Raw genomic sequence first — 26,907 nt, forward strand, 5'->3', positions numbered from 1 at the left:
CTACAGGATCTCCAACTTTTTTTTCAGCAGCTCATGTAAAACCACTGCTACATTCCATCTTCTGACAAGTCTTTAGGGCACGTATTCTTACCAATATTAATATATTACAACTATGAAAACTAGAGGAATCCTATAAAAATGTTAGATATGCCACCAATATGCCCTACCCTTTTCACCACCGTTCATTCCTGAGAAAATTAAACTGGCTATAATTCTCAAACTGTATAACGTTTTGTTGGTGAAAACTAGCCCATAACATTACTGTTCATTGACAAATGTCCCTCCCTCAGTTCTTTTATTAGGTGGTACTCATCTACAAGGCTACTTCAATCTACAGAAACTGATCTTGTTGTCAAAAATCTCAACTCCTATGGTGACTACTCCCCCTACACAAACAGCCTTCTTAAACACCTTCAAAGGAAAACTGAAATAATTTCTTATACAGCTCCAGGCACCGTTTCTGTAACTGCTCCCCAGACTAAGCCAAGTCCCATAACTTTTCTCTTACTACCTCTTTATCCTCCTCCTCTGTAGTACCCATCCCCTTTCTTTCTCAATTGTCTTCTATACACCTATACTGTAGTCTAATCAAGCTCCTTTTTCAACATAACCCTTTCATCTCTCCTCATATACAACTTTTGCTTTTTTTTTTTTATTTATCCCATGCAATTTTAATTTATGTTTCATTGCATTTCCTAATGTAAGCAGTTCATCATTTCTTAACATTCATAATGTAATATGCAGTCTAAGTCTGGTTATTGTTTACCTAAATGTATTTTTACTTTTAATTCTAACTACATTGCTACATACCAATTTTGGAGCTCTTCTCCCTGGGTCTTTGGTGAAAAGGGGTTTTTCATAACTGTCACACTATCCTGGTAAACAAACTGAAAAAAATGAAAAGCTGGAAATGGGGAGGGGGTGTAAATTTAAAAGACCTCAGTCCTAACAAGGCAAGACAGGAAACTCTTTCACTGCCTGCCAAAAGGTTTGAATTACTTATCAGGCAGTAAAGTAGAAAGATGCTGCAGATGGCCTCTATAACCTACACAAAACTAAAGGGTAACCATCAGAAAGAGTGAGACTGAATTAGTGAAAATGTGGGCTTGTCTAGACATAGTCACATCACTGCACCTAAGAGTATTTCCTTTTCTCTAATGTATGGCAGTCTCTGCATTAGCATATATATCCAGTGAGTGAAAAGGGTGGCAACAATCATACTATTAGTGCATGGGGGCCTGACTCCAGAAAGAAACATCTTTAAAGGAGATCACAGATTTTTGACATTTATTGGTCTCCTGTATTTTCTTAGTGTCGCCCACACCCCATTATTCCATGATTTGTATTTATAACTTTTAGAATTACGCTAGGGAAGCTAGATTCAAAAGATCACACAGAAACACAGCATAATATAGGATTGGCAGGAGCAAAGATAATGGAATCCAGATGCCCCCCAGGCTGCAGAAACAGCATTCTTCAGAACAGGTTCCACAAATTAGAAAACCCATCACTGTGGCAACAGATGTAATAACAAGCCTATCCCTAATGGACTTCATGGGTCCAAGATTACATCTAAAAGAAGTCATCTGGAGAGGCGCTATTGAGCCTTTTTCAGATTCTATGAGCTCAAGATCTTCAGAATCCCCTTTCCATTGAGGAACACTCATGGATTTAACTTTTAGTGCATTTTTAGCTGAAACACCTTAACCATAAAATACAGTAGAATAAACAAAACGTAAAAAAAAAGGCAATAAAATTAAGCATAATATAATAAAGCGTCATTCTGTAATAGGTAAAACTTTGTGCTGTTCCAAATGCTTTCTTCAGTAAAGGCAAGATCAAACCGGTAACGTTTAAATGAATTCCTAAAGCAGACCCCTATACCCAAGCTCCTTACGGGTAACAGGAGTTCATCCATTGTATGCAGCAATTTAACAGATTGAACACAATGTTAGAAGGCAGGGTACTAATCCTCAAGGTACTGCCTGTAGAGAGCGCGTCCTATACATTATACGGATATCCAATGGGGCTCCCCGAGGGTGTGCATTTCAGTGCTTGCAAGGTCAGGTCTTGCAAGATGTCAAAGACATGCAGGTTTTTTTTGTCTGGTTGTTCCTCTTGGCCCAAATGGTGCTTTAGGATTTAAAGGAATCTGCTTAATGTTGCCTGAGGAATCATGCTCACCTAAAGATGACAACCACAGGAGAAGCCTCTACAATACCAACAACATAAAAAGAAAGAAAGAAAAAAAAAACATGCTGTGGTAATGGATCAGATGTTCTAACATTGTACAAAATGTAGTTGCATCTCGTAACACCCCCAAGATGGCTGCAAGGAAAAAATCATTCTCCCTCACTCTTTTTAACTTGACATCTGTGGGAATAAAATGACCTGGTCTGCAGACCCTTACATACGTCTGATGGTCTAGTACTGACCTAGAACTGTGTAAAGGACCCTTCTGTCACATCCTGTGCCAACCATCCTTCACAGTTACCATCTACCTTGCAGTGATGTAGGGTTTGTTCTTCTCTTGCTGCATTTCCTGCCTCTGGCCAGGATGAAACTCGGACATTTGGGCCAACTGTTAATGCAAGTTTACATTCCTCAAACAGCAAAAGTAGTGTCACTGATGAGCTGTGGCAAGTGATGTGAAGGCAACTGGAACATTATGTAGGTATATACACAAACTATCAAACTCTGGCACTTTCTACGGTGACTGTTTAGACAGAGTAATAGAAGACAAATCTGAAAAGCAAAAGGTCTACATGCACCCTGCTAGAATCCACCACATTGCATCGTATTCCCCTTCTTGAAATACAGTGCTGAACTGAAGATACTAAGGAAGGAAAAGCATAAACTGTTACCCAGTGAAAGAAGACCACCAAACTTGCACATTCAGCCAGCATTAGCAGTCCTGCTACATTTTCCTTCAATACCGTCAACATTCCTTCTTCTCAACTTTCTAACATGATCCATGAAAAAAGTTCTCTGTGTTGGAGGTTGGGAACCTATAAAGCATGTATCTGCTCCACTGCCACAGAAAGATAAAACCCTGACTATGACCTTGGCAACAGGAGTCCAACTACCACCTTAGGTACCTGTCATGGTACCTGCAACAGGGAACTGGAATGAAGCTTTACCTGCTTGCCTCACATTGGGGAAGTGCTGGTGGCATCAGTAAACAGCACGAGTCCTGGTGGTGATGCCAGTCCTGTGCTCAGGAGGCACAACAAAAAAATTTAAGTTGTATTCTCAACGTAACTAGACATCTGCATTGTCCACTTTCATTCTTCAACAAATGGGTTATGGATCTGATCCTTGGATCCAACTCATCTGCATACTTCAGACTTTGGACCAAACTCTTGAGCTCCTCCCTCTACCCACAATGCCCTAGTCCATCCCTAGTGCCACCAATAGAGTTTGCTGCCATAAAATCCACACTATGTAGTTAAAGAAAGTGACAGAAAACAGAACAGGGATCATATCTGGAGCAACAGGGTCCAATAATAAAACCAACAGGACACTCCAGATTATAGGAAGTGGGATGCAAGGGGGAAGTCCAGGAAGAATGAATGGACAACACAGACGCTTGGTTATGACATAACTTATAAATGTTGTCTTTTTCATTCTTCCTCAGCAAATGGGACAGGGCTTCCAGCTATGTGAATCTTGGGTGGCCCTCATGGAAGGATATTCCAGAGAATCACTGAACCATAGGCAGCTCTGTTTCTGGAGATCAGGTCCAATTTGTAATGAGTAATAAAAAGTATGAGCATTGGACCATATGGCTGCTGCACAAATATCAGAAATTCTCAACCAAAAAACGGATGAAGTGGCCACGGATCTAGCTGAGTGGGCTTTAGGCAGTTTTGACATTCTTTGAGAATAGATTCAAGAAACGCAATTAGCTATCCATTTAGCCAATGTAATTTTAGATACTGGATAACGCAGTCAACTTTTTGTGATGGAAACTTTGGTCTGACTTACTGATTTCTTTAGTTCTGTGTAAATAAAAATAGAATTGCCTGTGCACATCCAGATGATGTAGCATGCATTCTACTTTGAAAAAATTTGGAAAGAAAACCAGTAAATGAATGGACTGGTTAATGTTAAGATTCAGATGCCACTTTAGGTATTTAAAAAAAAGGTTAGTACATAAGGTTACCCTGTCTTTATGGAAAATAATGTTCAGAGTCTTTGAGGAAAGACACTGGCATTCAGAAATCCTTTTAGCTGAAGTAATACCACTAAAAAGGCTGTTTTCCAAGAAAAAGATACTTCAAATAATTTTTTGCTGAAGGTTTAAGTCAGACCTTGTAATACCACTGTCAAATCCTATGGAGGTGAAGGATCCTTCACTGGGGGGGGGTCTAAGGAAGAAAGTGCCCTTAAGAAATCCCTACATAACTCAGAAGCAGCCAAAGAATAATTCTTATCTCCTGTATGAAAATTGGATATGGCTGCCAATTGCAGTTTAATCATAGAAAAGCTAGTGCTTTATTTGAAAAGAGGAGACAGAAAAATCAACAGAAGCAGGAGCATTAAAAGGGACAACACTTTATTAATGTCCAAAGGAAAAATCCCTTCCATTTGCTCTTACAAACTTTGCTTTGGGGTGTCTTTTTGCGAGAATAATAAAATGGTACGTACTGGGGAAGAAAGCCTGAGTGGACCCGGAGAAGCTGTGGCCACCCACACCAGAGCCAAGTGTTCTAGTAAGAGTAGCCAAGTGTTCCAGTACGAGCAGATCACAACTCTGACCCAATCCATGCCTGGTGGAGAGAACCTGAACCAAGCTGTCTAGTTCCGAGGCTTCAACGAGCAGGAATGGATGGATCTGACAGCACTGGAGTAGATCTCGGCCCCATGGATCAGACGCAGACGCTTCTGCTCCAGGACCTGTTCCGATCCACAGGAGCACAACTGGAGAGGGAAGCTGTCTGAGTCAAAGAAATAATTCTCTTCAAATCCAACTCTGGAACTCTAGAGGCACAAGAAAACTGGGACTCTGAAACCCAAGGTTAGGTCACAGAAGGAGATAAGACTGTGTAGTGACCAGAAGACTCATGGATCCAATAGGGGACAGAGCTGAAATAACTCCAATAAGGATCAGAGCTCTGAGGAACTTGTGCATCATCCTATCCATATCTGATTCAGATGGACTTTTGGAGGACTTGATGAAGTGGTCAAGAGATGTCTAGAGTGATTTTTGGGATCTGCATGAATGGAGAATGGAGCCTAGGGGAAACTGGATAAATGAGGAATTCGGGAGAATGAATCCTCTGAGTGGTCAGACCAGCAGAAATCATGATCAGATCAGAGGTCTTAGGATCCACTGTAGGTTGTTTCAGATCCAACAGAATCAGATCAGACAATTTAGTGAATTTGGATTGTGGCTCCGACAGACTCTTGGGAGACTTCGGAGGTGAATGCTTCTTAGCTCTGAAGGAGCTTTGGAGGATTTAATGGGAGTTTGAGCCCCTGAATATGAGGAAGACGAGGGAGGAGCAAACCCTTGAGCACTAGATTGTTTCGCCTGTCAGTGATGGCACAAGAATTAAAGGCTGTGCAGATTGAGCAGCTTGTATTTAAGTGACTTGGCCACAAGCAGTAAACGCACTCCTTGTGGGCATCTGAGTTAGGGATTTTATGCCCACAAAAAGTGTTTTTTTTTAAAACCTGTCTGCTTTTCAGCCATGACAGCACAAAAGGAACTGTAGGAATAAACCAAAAGTGAAAAATACATACATATTTATTTATTTATTTTTTAAAGAAAGGGAGAGTTCCAGCAATGGTGTTAAAGAATTACCCTGTTGACTAGGGTAGTAAAAAACAGAAGAGAAAATATCAACAATGATATTTGGAAGAGTTTACTATTTAACTAGTACGAAAAAAAACGGATGCAAGAAAAACTGAATGACTAAGCGGGAGGTTAAAAAAAAAAAAGGAATTTGTCTTACTTTAGAACACCAAAGAACAACTGCAAAGCTACAAGAAGGATCCCATGACTGTGCGCAATGGCGGCAAATGAGATCTGGGGTACTGGGGGGACTAGGGCATTATGGGTAGAAGAGGGAGCTTGAAAGGTGAATCTAAAGTCTGACCTTTGCAGCAGAGTCAGATCAGAGGATTGGATCTGTAACCCATTCGTTGAGGAAAAATGGAAAGGGCAATATCAGACTGATGTATACTGGGGGGTCAGGGGACGTACATATTCCTCACACGAGTCTCTGCATCGACTGAACTGCAAGAACATTTAGTTTAAGTACATATCTATCCCATTCTGTGAAAAACAGACATGCTACAAAAAACCTTTTGAGTCATGTAGCGCTTCTGCCATGCTAATACATTTCTGAATTCCAGGTAAGATGGTAAGATCAATTAAGATGACTACAACAGCATAAATTGTGCTATACTCCATGGCTTTGCATACAAGGACAGTGATACTGATGGGGCTATAATAATCTAGATCTTTAGAAGAGCTGCCCTTTTACTGAGAGGGGATATACTGGTTGTTCAGGCGTCCGTCTCAGAGCATGTGGATAGACCGTGACAGTGCATGCTCATCTCCAAGTGAAGTCAAGGTGCAATGTGATTTGAACTAATGTGCATTTGCCAGCTACATATAGCCCCCCCCCCCCAAAAAAAAAAAAGATACAGCAGAAACCCTGGTATAAGAAAAGAACAAGACATACCTGGTAAAAAAGGACATCTACCATTTCATTCCAGGCTGACAAACATTGGATCCCAAGAATGGCTCCAATTAATTGTTAAAGCCAATTGTCCTGTCCTGGTGCCTAGGAATAATTATTGGTGAAGGCAAGATACTACTCAAGATGAGCATCTTTCCTGCCACTAACACAGGCATAGTAAAAACTCCTGTTGCAAGTCTCTGCATGTCCCTATAGGTGGAAAGCCTCAAGTCATTCACTCGCACATGGACCACCACTAGGTCATAGTCATATCTGTTTGGATAAGGAACTGCAGAACCCTTGAGACATTACATTTCTTGGCACCAGACAATTAACTTACAGTCACCCAGTTCTTTTCAGTCTAGTTTGTGCAGAGTCCGTATGTGTAACTATAGAGTGTTTTGTTTGTTTGTGTCTTTCGACTTTTCCCGGTTAGGGGTCGCCACTGCGGAAACTCCGGTCCGCTAATGACTGGTAGTTGATTTTTACGTGCCGAGTTACCAGCCCTGACGCACAACCTTCAACGAAGGTACGCCCATTCACGCACGTCTCCATGCAGAAGGCGCTCTGAGAATCGAACCGGACAGCGTCTTGCTGTGAGGCGACAATGGTGCCGCAGCACGACCACCGCGGTCCTATGACTAAAACACTTGTGTGTGGAAGCAGACATAGTAGGCCTTATGGGCTTAGGCCTTCTTTCATGGTGACTCTTGGGTACACTGTAAGGATATGCAGTATACTGAGTTGAGGAGTAGTAGGTGTTGCCTTGTATGCTGGAGGCAGGATCTTTTATTGTATGCTCTATGAAACTTTAGATTTTTTTCTTTACAGCTTCAGCATAAGTTATGAACAGTAATGTGTTGTGAGGGACGTTGTGCTGTGAGCTAAGCTGTTTACAATAAGTGGGCTAATGGGAGAGGTTTCCCCTCCATGTTTCTTAAACATTTACAATCTCTCATAGGTTGGATTATCTACTGACAGAAGCAAAGAACAATTGAGAAGCACAATACAGTTATGCTTCTTGTAACACCTAATTTGATCAGACTGGTTATAGGTAAAGGCAGACTGATGAACCACGTTGTCAGACAGAATAGAATTAGGGGTAATCATAGTGCTCAGGAGCTGGATGGAGACCACTATATTAGACCCTGAAGATTTATGGATGAAGACTGTAGGATGATAATTCTAAAGTTAAAGGTTTGTTAATCTTGCAGTACTTTGTAAATGTCACCTAGTTCTGTCTTTTCCCCAGTTATTAACACATTCAGACAACTACTTTGTGGAGCTACAATTTCTAGAACTATCCATGCCACTTAAACACACAGCACAACATTTGATAGGTTGTGAACACTGTTTTAGCTTACGCCACAGAGTGAACAAACACCACTAAACTGTTAATATTACAGAGCTGTATTTTAGGGTCAGAGAAGCTGAGTGCTGAACACAATAGCTAGGATTACTTACCACACAACCAATCTTTTATACAGACCTGCTAACTTTATACAGCTATGTCAGTGTCATGGGTGTTTGTACAACTCAAAATACTTGCGCACACATACACAACAGTCACTGTGCACTAGACACAACAGCAATAGCTTTCAAAACACAGCACTAACTAAGCAGTAACACTCTAAGACAGCAGTTCACACGATTTCTAGATACTATTCCTTAAATAACGAAGATAACCAAAATGGAATACGTTGTAAAATTTTAATTTAACCCTAACCCAGTCCTCAGTGGCATACAATACGCACTACAATAAGTGAAAGAAGAATTAGGTAAGTTGACAAGAATGACAAATACTGGTGATTTGCTTACTGGCTACTTCGATTTCTGGTTTCACTGCAGCTACATGCAGCTAGGAATCCAGGCCTCCTTTGCTCCTTCTCTCACCAGGAAAGAAAGAAACACTAATCCCAAACAGATTCCTGAAAAGTGGGATGCACATTTACCTCATTAAATTTCATTTACTTTCTGTTTCTTATAAACGTATGATACACTTCCAAAGGATCTCCCCTCTGGTAAAACACAGAAAATCAGAACTAATAGACAACGCAATTTAGATACCAGCACCAAACAATAAGAAATATAGGTCCTATAAAGCAAACATTCAATTTTCCGTTTCAGGTCTTTCTACATAGGTTAAACGAAACTCAAGAAATGAATTCTAGGCAGCCTCAAGCAAAAGTAACTACTCCCTGCATCTAACTACAAATTGGTGCAAACACAGCTATGATCTGTAGTGACTCCCAAAGTAATGAACTTGCAATACACCAACCAAAATAGTAACACCTAAGGAACAGTGTCACAGTAAGCCACACTGACATAATTCAACTGAGCAAAATGTTACAGAGCAGCAAACTGAACAGAAGTTATCTTTGGTTTTGTATGGCTGGGGGGGGGGGGGCAAGCTCCCCTGCAGTCACACCACCACCTGCTCCTTCTCTACTATATTTAAATGGTGTCATAACCTTGAAAAATGTCAGCCATCTCTTCTTTTAAGGGGAGGGGGAGGGAATTTTCTCCATGGTTGCAAGACCCCACAAATATAATATTAAAATGTACAGGGAATTTTTTTTGGGGGTAGGCAGGATGTTACCCTAAATTAACTATAAATGCTAGTTGATTTTTTAAAATTGTTGTAGCCATCTAGTATTATATGACGACTTGCATTTAGCTCATTTTTTCACTTATGTTATTTTCGTGATTTCATACCTTCCAACAGAACTTAATGTCTTCAGTGCTTTTGTTTCTTCCAAATGGGAGAATTCCAAAAGCAACTAGTGACTTCACACAATTCTGAAAAGTAACTATCGACCCAGATGAAAGCCTCAGCTCACCTCAAAGATGATTATGGAGAAAAATGCATGATTTAACTGCTGCCTCAGCATTGCCTGTTGGTCAAGGTTTGTTTAAATGTTTTCACATTCACATCAAAATATCCTACAAGCTTTCTACAGAATCAGGATGGAAAAATGTCCACTATATGGGATCTGGAGTCAAGAGGTAAACATCACCTCCTTGTGAACTCTATGCTACTGGCAAAAGATGGATTCAGTGCATTTCATTCCATGTCAGATATAAATGCATATATCATAGATTTAAAGTGTATACGTATGAGAAGGGTTCCAATTTCAGATATCCATACTCGTCAAACTGATGGTCACGACTATAACGCAGCGCTGTGCACTAACAGGAAATAGTCTTCTCTAAAGAGCAGTATTCCTTCAAAGACTTGCTCATCTCTTCTTTCCATGAACAAAAGAAAAGCAGTTTTCTATACCAAACTGTGTTGCAGCAGCAGTGACAACAGGCAGCTATGGAACAATTCAGATAATGTTCTAAATATCACTTTCAAGAACAGACCTAAATGTCTGAAAGGATGGCCATGGCAAGAATGAATGAGCAACCCAAAAGCCTTCTTTCCTTCCTAAGGGATGGCGACTGTTAAGGTCATATTGCAAAGTTGCTATCCCTTTCCTGGTGGTGGCCAGAGGGTTTATTCATCTCTGGACATACCACTATCCTGAGAAACAGCAGATGAAATACAGAAATAAGGTGCAAAATATATGCAGTTCCATGCCATGGTTGCAAACTATGTAGAACCGAGAAGGAAAAAACAGTAGAAGATAAGAAACTGACCAGACTACAGATGCAGAGTTATGTATGCTCTATTGCTAATACAAGTGACAATGAAATGGAGAAGAACTAATTAGCAGACAACCGTGTCGGTCAGCATGCGTGAAGACTGTCAAAAATATTACCTCTCCCAAAAAATAAACATTTGGCAACAAAGCAATTTGACTTTTTTCTGGTTAATATGACTTCTATGAGATAAGGACTAGAACACAAATTCTAAGAAATAAAAAAGTACATCTGAGGCTTCTGATTTGCAATTATCTGTCTAAATGAACCTCGTGCAATTCACTAATAGTCACAGCCGGCCTTAGGCATAGGCCAACTAGGCAGCCGTCTAGGGCACCGCTGTAGCAGGGGCACTTTACCAGTATTTATTTGGTGTAGGTAGACCAGGATGGGGGCACCAGATGGTGGGGTAGGGGGCACTGTGGAACCCTTTTGCCTACGGTACCAGTTGACCCAAGGCCACTCTTGCTAATAGTGACATATATATTACTTGCAAACCCCTCAACCTTGTCTCATTGATCATGGCCGTGAACGATGATGTAGCCTAAAACTACACAATGCTGAAGTTCTAAAAAACCAAAGGCAGTAGTATTTTGACATTGCTGGCATCTCTTTTCCCTCAATCAGCTGTTAATATAACAGAAAACAAACACAGTGGTGCTGGAGATCACGTCTGTTTCTAACTTTTCTGTAAATAAACTCAGAAAGATCTGCTTCTGGCAGCCTTATAAACTCAAAATCTGATTTGAAGAAAATAATGCTAACTCAGGTTGCCATGGTCCCACCACTACCATATATATTGTATACAAAAAGACATACTTACCGGATCCTGTATGTAAAAAAGTAGTGTGGTGGATGCACAGAACTTAGCTCTGGGAGGAAGGAAGTCGAGACGGATACTGTAATGTCCCCTGTTCTGCTGACACATTCTTTATCATGGATATATCTGTTACAAATTAATAAAATAGCAAGTTTATACTGCTTCATGCAGCTCAGCCACTTAACTGTAAACATGTTTCAAGCAAACAAATCTCTATTACACTAAAATGTGTTGGATAGCAACGTAACTCATGGCAATAGAACTTCAAGACAAAAGCAAACAAAAAGTTCCAACTGCTGGTAAAGGTTGCTGTCAAAACAACAACACATTTCCAAACCATAAAACAAGAATGGCAGGACCCCCACAGCTCGCAAATACAAACACTTATTAAAAAATATAATTTTAATAAAAGTGTTTGTATTTGCGCACTGTGGTGGTCCTGCCATTCTTGTTTTATGTCAATATAAACTTGTAATAAGATCTTTCATGTGCTCCTTTATCCAGAAATTAAATTTACACACACGCACACACACACAAACATAAACCAAACTAAAAGGTAAAAAGTTCAAGAAGTGGGGTACTTTTAAATGTGAAAGTTGTAGTCAGTGTGTTTGGCTATTAGAAACTGACACTGTCACTGTTAATAGGTTCAACATTAAAAGTTCCTTTCATTTAAACTGTAAGACAGTGGGCATAATTTATCTAGCATTGTGTCAAAAATGCCCAAATTTCTGTTGGAAAAAAACTGTCCATCAATTCAGAGAGAGGATTTACTGACACTTAAATGACATAAAAAATAAAAAAGTTAGTAATTCCCTCTATTGTCATTTGAAGAATTTTCCTGACCACAGTTTATTTTTGGGGCTTGATACAGTTTACAAGCAATATTGGGGGAGACCATGGGGCTATCTTGAGTATAAGGAGTTGCTTTGGCAACTAAGGTTAAATGACACAGTTCTCCCTGGCTTGAATGAGTCTATTTCGATAGCTAGTGTGCTTAGACTCAAATCATATTGTGTTTAAACGTGACATATATTTTACATATAAAAGTTTTTAGACACTTATTATATTTATACTGTTACTGTATATTAATAGGGTTTATAAAAAATGTTTAGTATATTTACTCAATATTGTTTCAAGAATTTATTTCTTGTTAGTTTGTGGAGCAAATGAATTTTTTACTGAGCCTTTAAGGGTTAATTAGGGTAGTTGTTTAAATAACTGACTGAATTCTAGGGTATTTAAATTGATTTTTTTAGATGCAACTTGGATTCTGATGAAGTTGTGTTATAAGCTTATGAAAGCACTCAATCCATTTGTTACTGGTGAATAAAGTGAAATTGGTAGAATTTTCCCTCTTTTTGCTGCTTTTTTCAGAGGGTTTGTTGTATTTGTTGGTGACTGGTTAGTGTCTACAATTCTTGTTTTATGCCAGTATAATTTGTAATGAGATATTTTATGTACTCCTTTATCCATAAACTAAATCTACACACACAAACGATCCAAACCAAAAGTAAAAAGTTCACACAAACTATTTAGTAAAATCTATAAGACCAACCCAAAGTTAGAATCTTCACTGTCCAATATCTTAAACCTCCTGTAGCAGAGGCTCACGGGGCACAAGTAAATTGCCCCTTAAGGGCATACCAATTTATTGGCTACATGGCTTCTTTAGATATATATTACACACACACACACACACACACACATGTATATATGCGCACAGGTATTACATACATGAAAAGAAACAGTCAATTGTATAAAATTCATATATTTACACAGTAAAGAATGACAACTACTACTACAGTAAAGGTAGAAAAGGTACGCCAATACCGAAATAAAATCTGCTGTGTACCATTTCTACCAATGTTGTCTAGCTTATAGAATAACTACAGTGATGTGTAATGCATGGCTCTCTGGGGCAAAACAGGTCAAACTTTGTGCAGAGGTGTGCAACAACTCAAAGCACCACCAAACCAACTTTTCATTCAGGTTGAGACTCTTAACTACAGAAATGCGTATACTACCAGTGTGTTTACACTGAATGCAACAAAACAAATATCCTAGAGTGGCAACAGATGCGATTAATACCACAAAAATACATAAATAAAAAACAAATATGGCAGAACAGCAATGCTGCACAACACACTGTTGATAATGAAGTCAATAAAAAATGAAATCTACTTGCTAATGGGTCACATTGCAGTCAACAGCTACGTTTTTTTCCTTAAAAGGTACAAACAAAACATCATACATTCATAAAGCCTGTAAGGGGGGGCTGCTGCTACACCTTTCACCCTCTCTTCATAAAGCTGTTAACACCCTTCACCATCCTCTGCTTACTACTAGCATAATTAACATCTGGGCAAAAGTGGGTGGGTTACTGGAAATACAGCTCCAAACTTGCATTTTTGAGACAGCAAATAATACATGATTTGCATTTAAAGGAAAACACATTAGAACTCAAAAACATGTTTTCTTTTTTCATTATATATCTTTATTTTCTGAGCTATTTTAATGCCTCAAATCACTACAAATACTTATTTTACAATTTCAATGCGTTTCCCACAAAATGGCTGATGATAGGGCCTGCCTTGGCAATGTGACCTTGTTTTCTTGCTTTCACTCCTTTCCCAAATACATTTCAAGTCCTTTTTACATTAGTCATGCTAAACATCAGGAAGTGGTTTCTCATGCCATTACGATAGAATGACAGGACTGTGAAGCAGATGAAAATGCTTCACAGTCCTGCCATTCTAACACACCTTCTGTAGCAGAGCTACTTCTAGGTTTCCCTGACTAAGCCTCATTTATGTGCCTGTCAGAGCTTGTTCTATTGTATAAATGACTGTTAGCTACTTCTAGCAAAAGAAAGTAGGTAAATGGCATGTTTTTGTACAGGGATTCTTTCTAGTTCTAAAAGAAATGACAGACCACAGACCCCCACTCCCCCGGCTCTCTCATGCCGAGTTGTAAAAATCTCTCACTGCAGTAAAAGATCTTTGCAGTATCATGTACAGGTGACAAGTAATATTCAAAAGGACTCTAAAGTAAGGCTGTCTGCTACTTCCTAATGCCTTCAGTGGGAAGTTCTCTTTAATGAATGATGCAGAATTAAAATGTGCATTACTAGTTCCTTAATTACTTCTGTCATGTTCATCTCCCTTTTTTCGGTTTTGTATTTATTTATACTTTGGTAACCGGGAAAGTGAACCAGTCCCAGGACCCTTTACATCCACGACTCAGGCTACACTGGCAAAGATCATAGCAACTAATACATGCACGTAGCCAAGACAAAAAAAATACTGACAAAGACACTGACATACAGAATGTGCAACACATGCTTAATGTGTGACCGTGAATAAGTAAAACATTAAACATTTACTAGAATGTATACATTAATAATGCTTGACTCTACTATGTATTATAAATAACGAACTGTATGCACCCATACTGAACAAGTCACAGTACTGCAAGATGTTACTCTTCTCTAAATGACTAAGAATCAGCAAGTAATTGTTTTATGGCTTCACAATGGCTTCACAAAGGAAAAGGGCAGGGGGGATAATTATATTCGCATCACTTGTGTTGTCCTAAGATAGTATGAAAACATACTAAAACTACAAATTTGGGAATGCAACAATTGCAGCTGAGCCCAATATCTACAATGGTGAAAAAGATTTCCAACATGTAGAAAGTAGGAAAAAGGTTGATTAGGATGATGACAAATACACACTTGCATATACATGCCCAGTCTGTGTGGATACATTTGTGTGCATCTGTATACATGTGTGTTACGTACCTATACACATGCACATACATATGTCAGTGCATGTGTGACTACTAACAGAAATACCACATTTCTCTCTAGCTGTATTCACAATGTACTGCATCCCACATACATAGAAATATAATCTCTGTTTATGTAGACATATGTATAGTTACTCCATATCCATTTTGAATTGTTTTTATTCAAAGGACATGAAGTAAACACACAGGCATATAATCCACTTCATTGCATACACACACACACACACACACGATTTTGTACATACATGTAAGACATGCGCTATGCACATATATTACAAACACACAGGCATACTATATATAGTGAATTACAGATACAGCCAGACATGCGCTTTCCTTTTCTTAAGGTTTTCAATGCAAGGGCACATAGTAAATGTATAAGAATTTCAGGTGTATATCATGGTTTCCATCAATACTGAGCCTTTAAGGGTTAATTAGGGTGGTTGTTTAAATAACTGACTGAATTCTAGGGTATTTAAATTGATTTTTTTTAGATGCAGCTTGGATTCTGATGAAGTTGTGTTATAAGCTTATGAAAGCACTCAATCCATTTGTTACTGGTGAATAAAGTGAAATTGGTAGAATTTTCCCTCTTTTTGCTGCTTTTTTCAGAGGGTTTGTTTTATTTGTTGGTGACTGGTTAGTGTCTACAATTCTTGTTTTATGCCAGTATAATTTGTAATGAGATATTTTATGTACTCCTTTATCCATAAACTAAATCTACACACACAAACTATCCAAACCAAAAGGTAAAAAGTTCATACAAACTATTTAGTAAAATCTATAAGACCAACCCAAAGTTAGAATCTTCACTGTCCAATATCTTAAACCTCCTGTAGCAGAGGCTCACGGGGCACAAGTAAATTGCCCCTTAAGGGCATACCAATTTATTGGCTACATGGCTTCTTTAGATATATATTACACACACACACACACACACACATGTATATATGCGCACAGGTATTACATACATTAAAAGAAACAGTCAATTGTATAAAATTCATATATTTACACAGTAAAGAATGACTACTACTACTACAGTAAAGGTAGAAAAGGTACGCCAATACCGAAATAATCTGCTGTGTACCATTTCTACCAATGTTGTCTAGCTTATAGAATAACTACAGTGATGTGTAATGCATGGCTCTCTGGGGCAAAACAGGTCAAACTTTGTGCAGAGGTGTGCAACAACTCAAAGCACCACCAAACCAACTTTTCATTCAGGTTGAGACTAACTACAGAAATGCGTATACTACCAGTGTGTTTACACTGAATGCAACAAAACAAATATCCTAGAGTGGCAACAGATGCGATTAATACCACAAAAATACATAAATAAAAAACAAATATGGCAGAACAGCAATGCTGCACAATACACTGTTGATAATGAAGTCAATAAAAAATGAAATCTACTTGCTAATGGGTCACATTGCAGTCAACAGCTACGTTTTTTTTCCTTAAAAGGTACAAACAAATCATACATTCATAAAGCCTGTAAGGGGGGGCTGCTGCTACACCTTTCACCCTCTCTTCATAAAGCTGTTAACACCCCTCACCATCCTCTGCTTACTACTAGCATAATTAACATCTGGGCAAAAGTGGGTGGGTTACTGGAAATACAGCTCCAAACTTGCATTTTTGAGACAGCAAATAATACATGATTTGCATTTAAAGGAAAACACATTAGAACTCAAAAACATGTTTTCTTTTTTCATTATATATCTTTATTTTCTGAGCTATTTTAATGCCTCAAATCACTACAAATACTTATTTTACAATTTCAATGCGTTTCCCACAAAATGGCTGATGATAGGGCCTGCCTTGGCAATGTGACCTTGTTTTCTTGCTTTCACTCCTTCTTTCCCAAATACATTTCAAGTCCTTTTTACATTAGTCATGCTAAACATCAGGAAGTGGTTTCTCATGCCATTACGATAGAATGACAGGACTGTGAAGCAGATGAAAATGCTTCACAGTCCTGCCATTCTAACACACCTTCTGTAGCAGAGCTACTTCTAGGTTTCCCTGACTAAGCCTCATTTATGTGCCTGCCAGAGCTTGTTCTATGGCATAAATGACTGTTAGCTACTTCTAGCAAAAGAAAGTAGGTAAATGGCATGTTTTTGTACAGGGATTCTTTCTAGTTCTAAAAGAAATGACAGACCACAGACCCCCACCCCCCCGGCTCTCTCATGCCGAGGTGTAAAAATCTCTCACTGCAGTAAAAGATCTTTGCAGTATCATGTACAGGTGACAAGTAATATTCAAAAGGACTCTAAAGTAAGGCTGTCTGCTACTTCCTAATGCCTTCAGTGGGAAGTTTTCTTTAATGAATGATGCAGAATTAAAATGTGCATTACTAGTTCCTTAATTACTTCTGTCATGTTCATCTCCCTTTTTTCGGTTTTGTATTTATTTATACTTTGGTAACCGGGAAAGTGAACCAGTCCCAGGACCCTTTTCATCCACGACTCAGGTTACACTGGCAAAGATCATAGCAACTAATACATGCACGTAGCCAAGACAAAAAAAAAATACTGACAAAGACACTGACATACAGAATGTGCAACACATGCTTAATGTGTGACCGTGAATAAGTAAAACATTAAACATTTACTAGAATGTATACATTAATAATGCTGGACTCTACTATGTATTATAAATAACGAACTGTATGCACCCATACTGAACAAGTCACAGTACTGCAAGATGTTACTCTTCTCTAAATGACTAAGAATCAGCAAGTAATTGTTTTATGGCTTCACAAAGGAAAAGGGCAGGGGAGATAATTATATTCGCATCACTTGTGTTGTCCTAAGATAGTATGAAAACATACTAAAACTACAAATTTGGGAATGCAACAATTGCAGTTGAGCCCAATATCTACAATGGTGAAAAAGCTTTCCAACATGTAGAAAGTAGGAAAAAGGTTGATTAGGATGATGACAAATACACACGTGCATATACATGCCCCGTCTGTGTGGATACATTTGTGTGCATCTGTATACATGTGTGTTATGTACCTATACACATGCACATACATATGTCAGTGCATGTGTGACTACTAACAAAAATACCACATTTCTCTCTAGCTGTATTCACAATGTACTGCATCCCACATACATAGAAATATAATCTCTGTTTATGTAGACATATGTATAGTTACTCAATATCCATTTTGAATTGTTTTTATTCAAAGGACATGAAGTAAACACACAGGCATATAATCCACTTCATTGCATACACACACACACACACACACACACACATATGATTTTGTACATACATGTAAGACATGCGCTATGCACATATATTACAAACACACAGGCATACTATATATAGTGAATTACAGATACAGCCAGACATGCGCTTTCCTTTTCTTAAGGTTTTCAATGCAAGGGCACATAGTAAATGTATAAGAATTTCAGGTGTATATCATGGTTTCCATCAATGGTCACATTTCCTTTGAGGACTAAAAAATTTTCATGCACTCTACCAGTGCAAGGACTGACTCAGTCAGTGGGAGTCTCTTCCCATGGATTTCTATGTACCAGACATACATCCCCCAGTGGAAGGATGTCACAAAATCATAAAAAGACCTTTTATGAATAGTATGAGTGCATCTAGTTAGGCCGCGGTGATGCAGCGGTTAATGTTGTCACCTCACAGCAGGAGCTTCTCCGGTTCGATTCTCGGCTGGAGCGCCTTCTGTGTGGAGTCTGCATGTCCTCCCCGCGGTTGAGTGACATTTAAAGACATGCAGGTAGGTGCGTGCATGAATGGGTGTGCCTTCTTTGAAGGTTGGGTGTCAGGCTGGCACCTCGGCACCGTAAAAATCCACTGCCAATCATTAGCAGACCGGAGTTCCGCTGTGGCAACCCCTAACTGGGAAAAGCCAAAAGACATCAGTATGAGTGCATCTAGTTGACAGGGTTGCCACTTTCCTCTCTTTCTTTAGGTTCTGTCGTGTGTGTGTGTGTGTGTGTGTGTGTGTGTGTGTGTGTGTGTGTGTGTGTGTGTGTGTGTGTGTCAGGCTTGAAAATGGTAAATGTGTTGATACTTTACAAGAAAAAATATTTTCTGACTTTTTTCTAAATGTCACAGAAATCTTTGATGCTACATCTAAGTTATCTTAACATACAAACTATTACAAATGCCCAACATTTAAAGCTTAGCATTTCAAATACTGTGATGCTGCCTATGTAAATTTGTCAGAGGAGGTGACAGCTGCCTTTGAACCATGACTGATCTAATTGCTTTCTTTTGCTATGAAAGGGGGGTATTAAATTCTCCTCCTATCTGCAGTAAAAACAGTGAAAAAACTTCCACAGCTTTCAGTCTTATTTATACCAGCTGCTGTGTTCCTGGCATTATCAGGATTAATTGCCCATCCAAAATTGCCAACAGTACCTGACAGGGTAAACTACAGATTTACCCATGTCTATGGTAAGTCATGCAGGCAGAGAAGAACTTCTCTGTTAAGTATGTGAGAAGTTAAAGGTGAATTCCTCTGCAAAGTATGTGAGAAGTTAAAGGACCACTACAGGCAGATGATGAAAAAAAAAAAAATTTTTTTATCTTGCCATGGATTTACTACACCTCCCAAACCTGTCTGCAGCAAATAAGTACTCATTCCTAATTTTATTTTTTTTTATCCTCGTCTGCCCTCATTGGGGCAGACATCCTGATTCCACTGGAAATCTAAATATGTCCCGTAATGCAGATATTCAGAGTAAGTAGCCCTACTATGTGTTGTCAGACTAGACTTCCATTCACTTAGAATGGAACACCTGAAAAAACTACCAGGTTTGAGAGTCTGCAGCTCATGTGTCATTGACTGGTATGTAGAGTTTTACAAATGTTCCTACTGGTGTACTACACATTCTCTAAAAGAAGTCTGCAAAAGTGTCAAATTACCAAGATAAAAAAAAACTTTTTTTTTTTTTTTTTTTTATATACAAGGAACAGTTTTGCAAGTTTCAATTTCTGGCCAAGTTACTCCCTTCTTTCAGTGGGCTACAGTCTCATTTCCAGCTTGGCTAGATTCAACTAATTAGTTAACTTTGCATGACAATGGACATCAAACAAATCACAGCCTGGTGTGCCAGGAATTGAAACTTGGCAATTTTTTCAGGTGTTCCATTCTAAGTGGATGGTAGTCTAGTCTTTCAACAAATGGTAGCGCTACTTATTCTGACAATCTGTGCATTATGGGACATATTTAGATTTCCAATGGAATCAGGATATCTGCCCCCATGAGGGCAGACAAGGATAAAAGAAAACTAAAATTAGGAATGTGTACTTTGCTGCTGGCAGCTTTGGGAGGTGCAGTAAATCATGGCAAGATCAAAAACATTTTTTTTCACCATTTGTTTGTAATGGTCCTTTAAGCATGGAAAAAAAGTTGGTGGGCTTTCCCTCCCTTTGCCTCCAAGGCAAGAAAATGAAAGTTTTAAAAAGTACAAGCAGGTTGCTGGTACCTACACAGTACTGGAACCATACTGTAGGGAAGAAAAGAAACAAAGATTGAGTTAAACTGTAAGAGAAGGTGGAGTTTCCTTAAATTCCAAAGTTCAAAGCAGAATTATACAGGATTCTGCTGGCCTTCACCGAGCTGCAAGTCAGTGATACACCACAAGTTGTATTGGAATGGATTTGCATCATTACCAAGTCAACGCAAGAGGCAGTACCACAAATTGTGCAAAAGGGAGGAGGTAGTGAGATGGAATGTGATCAACCAAAGAGGAAGTCAAACAAACAAACCCTGTCTGACCATCTTCAGTGTGTTACTCCAACCTGACTACTTATATGAATACACACTTACAGATCTGTATTATATACATCTATGGAATAAACTACCCTCTGAAATCACATCTCTGACTTCTCTCTCACTTTTTAAAAAGAGTCTAAAACTTTATCTCAATAATCATTGGCTATGCTCTTGTACTAACCCCGGCTAAAGCTTCTACTATTCACTATACCTCACCCACACCCTTTTGTAACTTTCTTTTGTTTCAGTAAACATTATTACTGCATACTACATATTTGTATATATGTATATTGTACCTTCTCACAAAATCACTGTGAATATTTTATTTTGTACCACGTAAAAAAAAAAAAAAAGAAAATTTTCTTTTTGTAATATCTATAGTTCTTTACTATCTGTAATAACTGATCTTTTGTAACATTGTATCTACTCTGTACCATGTCTTGGAGCTTTTCTCCCTGGGCCTCTACTGAAAATGGACATGTCTCCAGCTAGACCAGCCCAGTCAACAAATGTAAAATAAATAAAATAAATAAAAAATATCTATAAATCTGTCTAGTACAGATGACAGACTTGTCAAAATGTTGAATTTTATATGGTTGAGACCAAATGGTCAACATTTTGAAAAGTCAAAAAACACAGTGACACCAGAAAGTGTTTTTGTAGGAGGAGGAGGAGGAGGAGGAGGTGGAAAGCCCCTCCTTCACCAACCATCCACATACTAATCATATATACATCAACTCCAAGATCGCACTACAGTGGGGACAAGGGGAAATTGCTCATTCCCCAATGTACAGCAATCGCGGTACAAACATTTTGACTTTTCAAAATGTTAGTGATGTAGTCCCGACCATATGAAATTTGACACTTTGAAAACACAGTCACCTGAAGTAGACCCGTATCTATCGAACTAAATGAATACATGCAGAAATGCATGCTACTATATGGGTCTACTTCAGAAGACTGACAAACCAAAAGACTGAAAATTCAAAATACTGAACACATTTTTAATGCAGGGGGCAAGCACCCTTCATGTAGGGGGCTGCGCCCACTACACCCCCTAACTATATAGACCAACTCCAAAATCACACAACAGTGGAGAAGGGGAAAATTCCATCATTCAGTATTTTGAATTTTTAATCTTTTGGGATTCAGTCTTTCGGTTTTTCAGTCTTCTGAAGTAGACCCTATTATATACGCATGTGCATGTGTGTGTATGTCTATACACATTATATATTCACTTTTTTTTTTTCATATAAACACAGTCACAATCCCCTTGCGATACATCTAGTGATCATGACAGAGTCCACATATGACATTCCCTGTACTAACATCAACACTGTTTTGAAAATAGAAGAATGTAATACACGGGATACCCCACTTCTGCCTGTGACTGAGTCATCCTTGTAGCACCAATGCAAAACATACAAATGTGAGCATCCATGCTTTTTTCTGACGCTTGACAGTATATTAACTGCATCACGTATGTACTCAGCACTAAATGCAGGAGGTTTCAGAAGCACAGTTCTTGTCTACACACACAATTGATATTATGTGGTTGTTTAGTTCACTTAAAATTCATGTTACATGTATAATATCACAGGTCTGCTATGTACTACAGTCAGTACCTTAGTTCTGGGGGAGGGGGGACCATGAGACCAGAATAAGAATCATCACTAAACTATTTCCATAAATAAATAAATAAGGCATAAATAATGACACTTTTACTGATGCACATAAACTCCAGTGGCACCTTATGAATGACATGGTTTTAACAGAGCTACCACATTATTTCCTTTGTCTGCACTGCATTGTTCAACATTTCTTTGCTGCACAGTACAATAAGTGTTACACACCTGCCATCCTGCGTGTTACTCATTCAACCCTAAATGAGTCAGCTCAGTACCGACCACTACTAAAACTGAATTGTTCCAAGCTACTTAAACACGATTACTTTCATTTTCTATAATTATAACAATCTTTTCATATGCCTACACAAACTATTCTCACTTGTAGCTGTCTCAACCAAAACTGAACAAAGATGAAGGATCTACATTTTAGGTAAAACAATTTTCTAATAATTAACTCCTAATCCCATAGCATCTTTTATAATGTCCAATGCAATCTGCATAGCACTCACTGACTAATACCTACTTACATAAGTAAATACATTTATTAATCAAGTTCATGGTAATGGGAGAAATACTGACACACACAGAAGACTTGTACTCTCCGCAAAGAGGGCACCCTAACCAAAAAAAAAAAAAAAAAAATTGGAGACTCGAGCACCAAGAAGCAGTATATCCTCTCCACCATTATGCCACACATCTCCAAAAACAGCAATAACTGGTCAAAACTTATCTCTGAATCACTCCCTTCTCAAGTACAACTTAATGCTGCAAACCAAAAATTATTCATTTCTAAAATGACAAATTTTCTGTTTAAAAAAACAGCTATAGAAAATTCCCATGTTTGTGTGCAAACTATCTCCTTGGTAAGCTTTAGTCCTTACATGACTAATTCTTACTTACCTAACTCCCCCAATTACCACGTTTCACTTCATTCTCCTTCTTGGTGTCCAAGCTCTTCCAGACCACAATTCCCCCTTTCTACTATAAACATAAAATAGAACTTCCCAACATTACCTCATTCAGCAATACTCTTATTCCCAACCCCTTTTCTCTTCCACCCCTACATTTTTCTTTCTCCTTTCTTTATATTACATCACTATATTACATCATTCTCTGTGCTTTACTATACCCCCATATTCCTCAACATTCTCCAGAGCATTTGTACATTTCAGACATTTAAATCCATACCTATATTTTAAATCCCCTTATAACTCATAGCAATAGAAATTTTTACATTCTGCCATAATTAATACTGCTATCTCTTCCCCTTCCAGACATTTTCCATTCTTTAAACACCACTCTTTGTCTAATACTGTGTAGAACAATGAAAAGATGTTGGTAGTGTGTTATATTTGTATCAATTTCATTCAGGTTGAATAAGCTTTATGTATGTTGGGCCTGTGTCCTTTAACACATACACATGTAATGCCACTCACTGGTGTTTTGATATACACAACACTCTCAATATACTGGTTAATCCAATGAATGTTTACAAGGTGATTGTTTTACATTGGCCTTATCAGTGCAGTGCTATGTTCTGAGAGTTTGCTCTACACAGCACTACACACTATTACTGTGGTTCTCTACCAGTACTCTTCCTGCTAAACTTACTTTTATCATACATTTATAAACTTTCTTACCATCTCTCTGCTCTTGCAATATCCAGTATTTTCTTGCACTGACTTGCTGTGCTCTTTACGCCCTCTCTGGAAATAAGTATTAACTTTACTGCCTCCACATATTACAGTTCAGTAGTGTCTCTCTCTTCTTTCCTTTCAGATCCTGTGGTCACTGCAATTCATCCCTGACGCAGACACTGCAGGAACTTTGCCACAAGACCCAAATCCCAAGAGTTTTTACTGAGAATGTTCACAATGTGCAATGTAAGCAGCTAAAACATGAAAGTTATGAACTTTAACTAGTCAAATATGTGCATTCTATGTGCTGGAAAGTGGCTGTGACATTCCCCAAATGGAGTACCTCTTGAACTGTAAGGAGTACTTAACTAAGTTGGCCATTGTCCTTTCTCTTGACCAGTAGATAGCACTGTATATGAGAGTTACTTAGTCTCCCTAGTTTCCTGATTTCTGCATTCAGTAAATGAAAGAACACCCATTCTAACTGGTGCCTCCTTAATTGTGTCGTACTGACTAAAATTTGACAACTTTCTGTAATAACTGAGGGTGGGAAGCATGCTATATTCTGATTTTCTCTTTCCTCAACTCTTCCCTGCAAAACCTAGTCTCCTCATCATTCAAAAACTTCTTCTTCCTAAAAATTCACACTTCCCTTACACTCCAATCTTCATCCCTTAAATTCTTCATCCTCCACCTTGGTGATTTAGTTCAACTGCATCTGTCCTTACACCTTGCAAACTACCTGTATTCAGTTCCTTCCTCAACCGTCTTTCCAGAATCCACTAGTTCCTTTGATTTTTCTTCCTCCCTCAAAGCCAATAACCATGATGAATTTTAAGATACAAGCCCAAAACTACAGCATACGTCCCTCTACTTTCTAATGCATTAGAAATTAGATGGCATTCGCCCATCTCATTTCTAATACCACTGAATTGTATTTTCTGCTGTTCTTGAAATGTCATTACCCTAGAAAAACTCATCATTTAATGTTGCTTATCTGCTAAAATCTTGTATGTTTACTGAGGCATATTCTGCACTTAAATACAAACCCCTACATTATAACAATTTTACAATGTTTACACATCCCATCACCTCCTTACTTTTCCCTTTTTCACCACCAAAGCAGTAACCAAAATCTCTCAGGTTATGCCTTCACAGTTTTCCTCACAATCTCATTCAGGGCTTTTCATTTTTCAAACTACTAACCCCCTTCAATATTCAATATCATCTAGATTTCAAACCTCCCAAACAAAACAGAACTTTCAATGCAATCCAAACAAAACTATTTAAGATCCTTGTACTTTGCTACTATCACTAAATCTTCCAGCACATTCTCTAATGTGGAAATAGTTATCTTGCAAATAAAAGTGCTTTTCCCTTTCCCATTTGCTCTAACCTTTCTTGCAAAATGTTTCCTACTCCTCCTTGCCCACACTTCCATAACAATTCCGCATAGTATGGATCCCAAACTCTTGGTCCTATAGCCTCAGACTGCCTCAATGAGATCAGACAATTCGGTCAGATTCTCCCTCTGACCTTTACCATTCTTATTGATCTTCTACAGATCCTTATCCCAGTCCGTTACACAGTCAAAATCCACCTTTCAAATCACTTCTCAGACCAGTCTCATCCAACACCATATAAACATCTATTCTAAATAATCAAAGGCCTTTTGAATACCATAAAGCTCTGTCCTTTTAATCCCTCTCTTAAACAAACATACTTCCATGCGTCCAAGGACAGCCCACACTGCTTATCCAGTTTCAAGTATGTCTAGCATGATCTGTTCTAATCTTGCCAAACTATCTACATTTACATTAATCTAAGTAGTATATAATATTTAATGTCTGCCACTTTCCCCTTTGTTTGAGAAAGTTCTACCACCTTTGTCGTCTAAATCAATTCGGTTAAGCCTTTCTTCCCCATCTGAAAGCACTGCATCTAATGCATGACAAAAAAAGGCATAGTTGTGAAAAATCAGTTACTTACTCTAGCTGGCATTTATAATCAAAAGGCCAGAAAGTGTTTATGTATTAACATAAAAACAAAACACAAGATTAAACTCCAGACAGCTGACAGTGAACACTTTATTTGGGTTAATTATGTCAGAGAACTGGCACACTGAAATTCATTGTGAATGCAGTTACCATATTAATCAAAAAATGTTCAGACTGATAATCTAACTACAGAGTAAGAACACTTATTTTCTGTTTTGGACCACCTACCAAGAGTACATCATAGTAATACAGATCCTGCTGTTTTACCAGTACTGCAAGCACCAAAGAAAATTCTACAAACTTTAAAGAATGCACTTGAGAAGTTGACATGCATGGAGTACATGGGTGTGACAAAAAACAGATTAAGCCTAGCATGGGTTAAACAGGGTGGATTAATGTTTAGAATCCAGATGAAATTCTTACTTGTGCAAATACATATCTTAACTGAAACAAAGACAGAGTATTATCCCCTTCATATAGTTGAAAAATGGTATCTGCTATACTGGAAGTAAATAATTTCTCTGCTTAATGCAAAACATGGATTTTTGGCAATTTATAGGTTTACGTTGTGTACTTACACCCATGGAAAGATATAAATTTCCAATGGAATTTCATCAGAATAATTTCAAAGAGATGATGCACATATAACCATGGAGGCCTTGGGGTGCTATAATGAGATACTACAGTAGGATCAAACCAACCAGCACAATGCAAAAACTGAATGAAGTAATGAACAGACAGAAGCTCAAGCTAATTAAAACTGTAAACTCTGTGTTACAAAACTGAGGTGAGAATATCGGCCATGTCCTAAAATTTGAACACAACACTTGAAAACAGATATATTGGAAAGTACTGGAAGGAAAGCAACACATTCGCCCGAAAAATCTCTTGTGAGAATAATGCAGTTTTTG

General features: G+C 38.3%; 1 protein-coding gene across 2 annotated transcripts in view; it reads right to left on the reverse strand.

Moving 5' to 3' along the window:
• The window catches only part of FBXO3 (F-box protein 3), a 226,784-nt gene that overhangs the window by 104,014 nt on the left and 95,863 nt on the right, over positions 1–26,907 (reverse strand). For both annotated transcript variants that reach the window (XM_044082835.1, XM_044082834.1), the window contains exon 8: positions 11,161–11,283. In XM_044082835.1, coding sequence (XP_043938770.1) covers positions 11,161–11,283 — 123 coding nt within the window. The remainder of the gene's footprint in view (positions 1–11,160; positions 11,284–26,907) is intronic.

This window comes from Protopterus annectens, chromosome 9.part0, assembly GCF_019279795.1.
Source record: "Protopterus annectens isolate FY-2018-M chromosome 9.part0, PAN1.0, whole genome shotgun sequence".
Classification (NCBI taxonomy): domain Eukaryota; kingdom Metazoa; phylum Chordata; order Ceratodontiformes; family Protopteridae; genus Protopterus; species Protopterus annectens.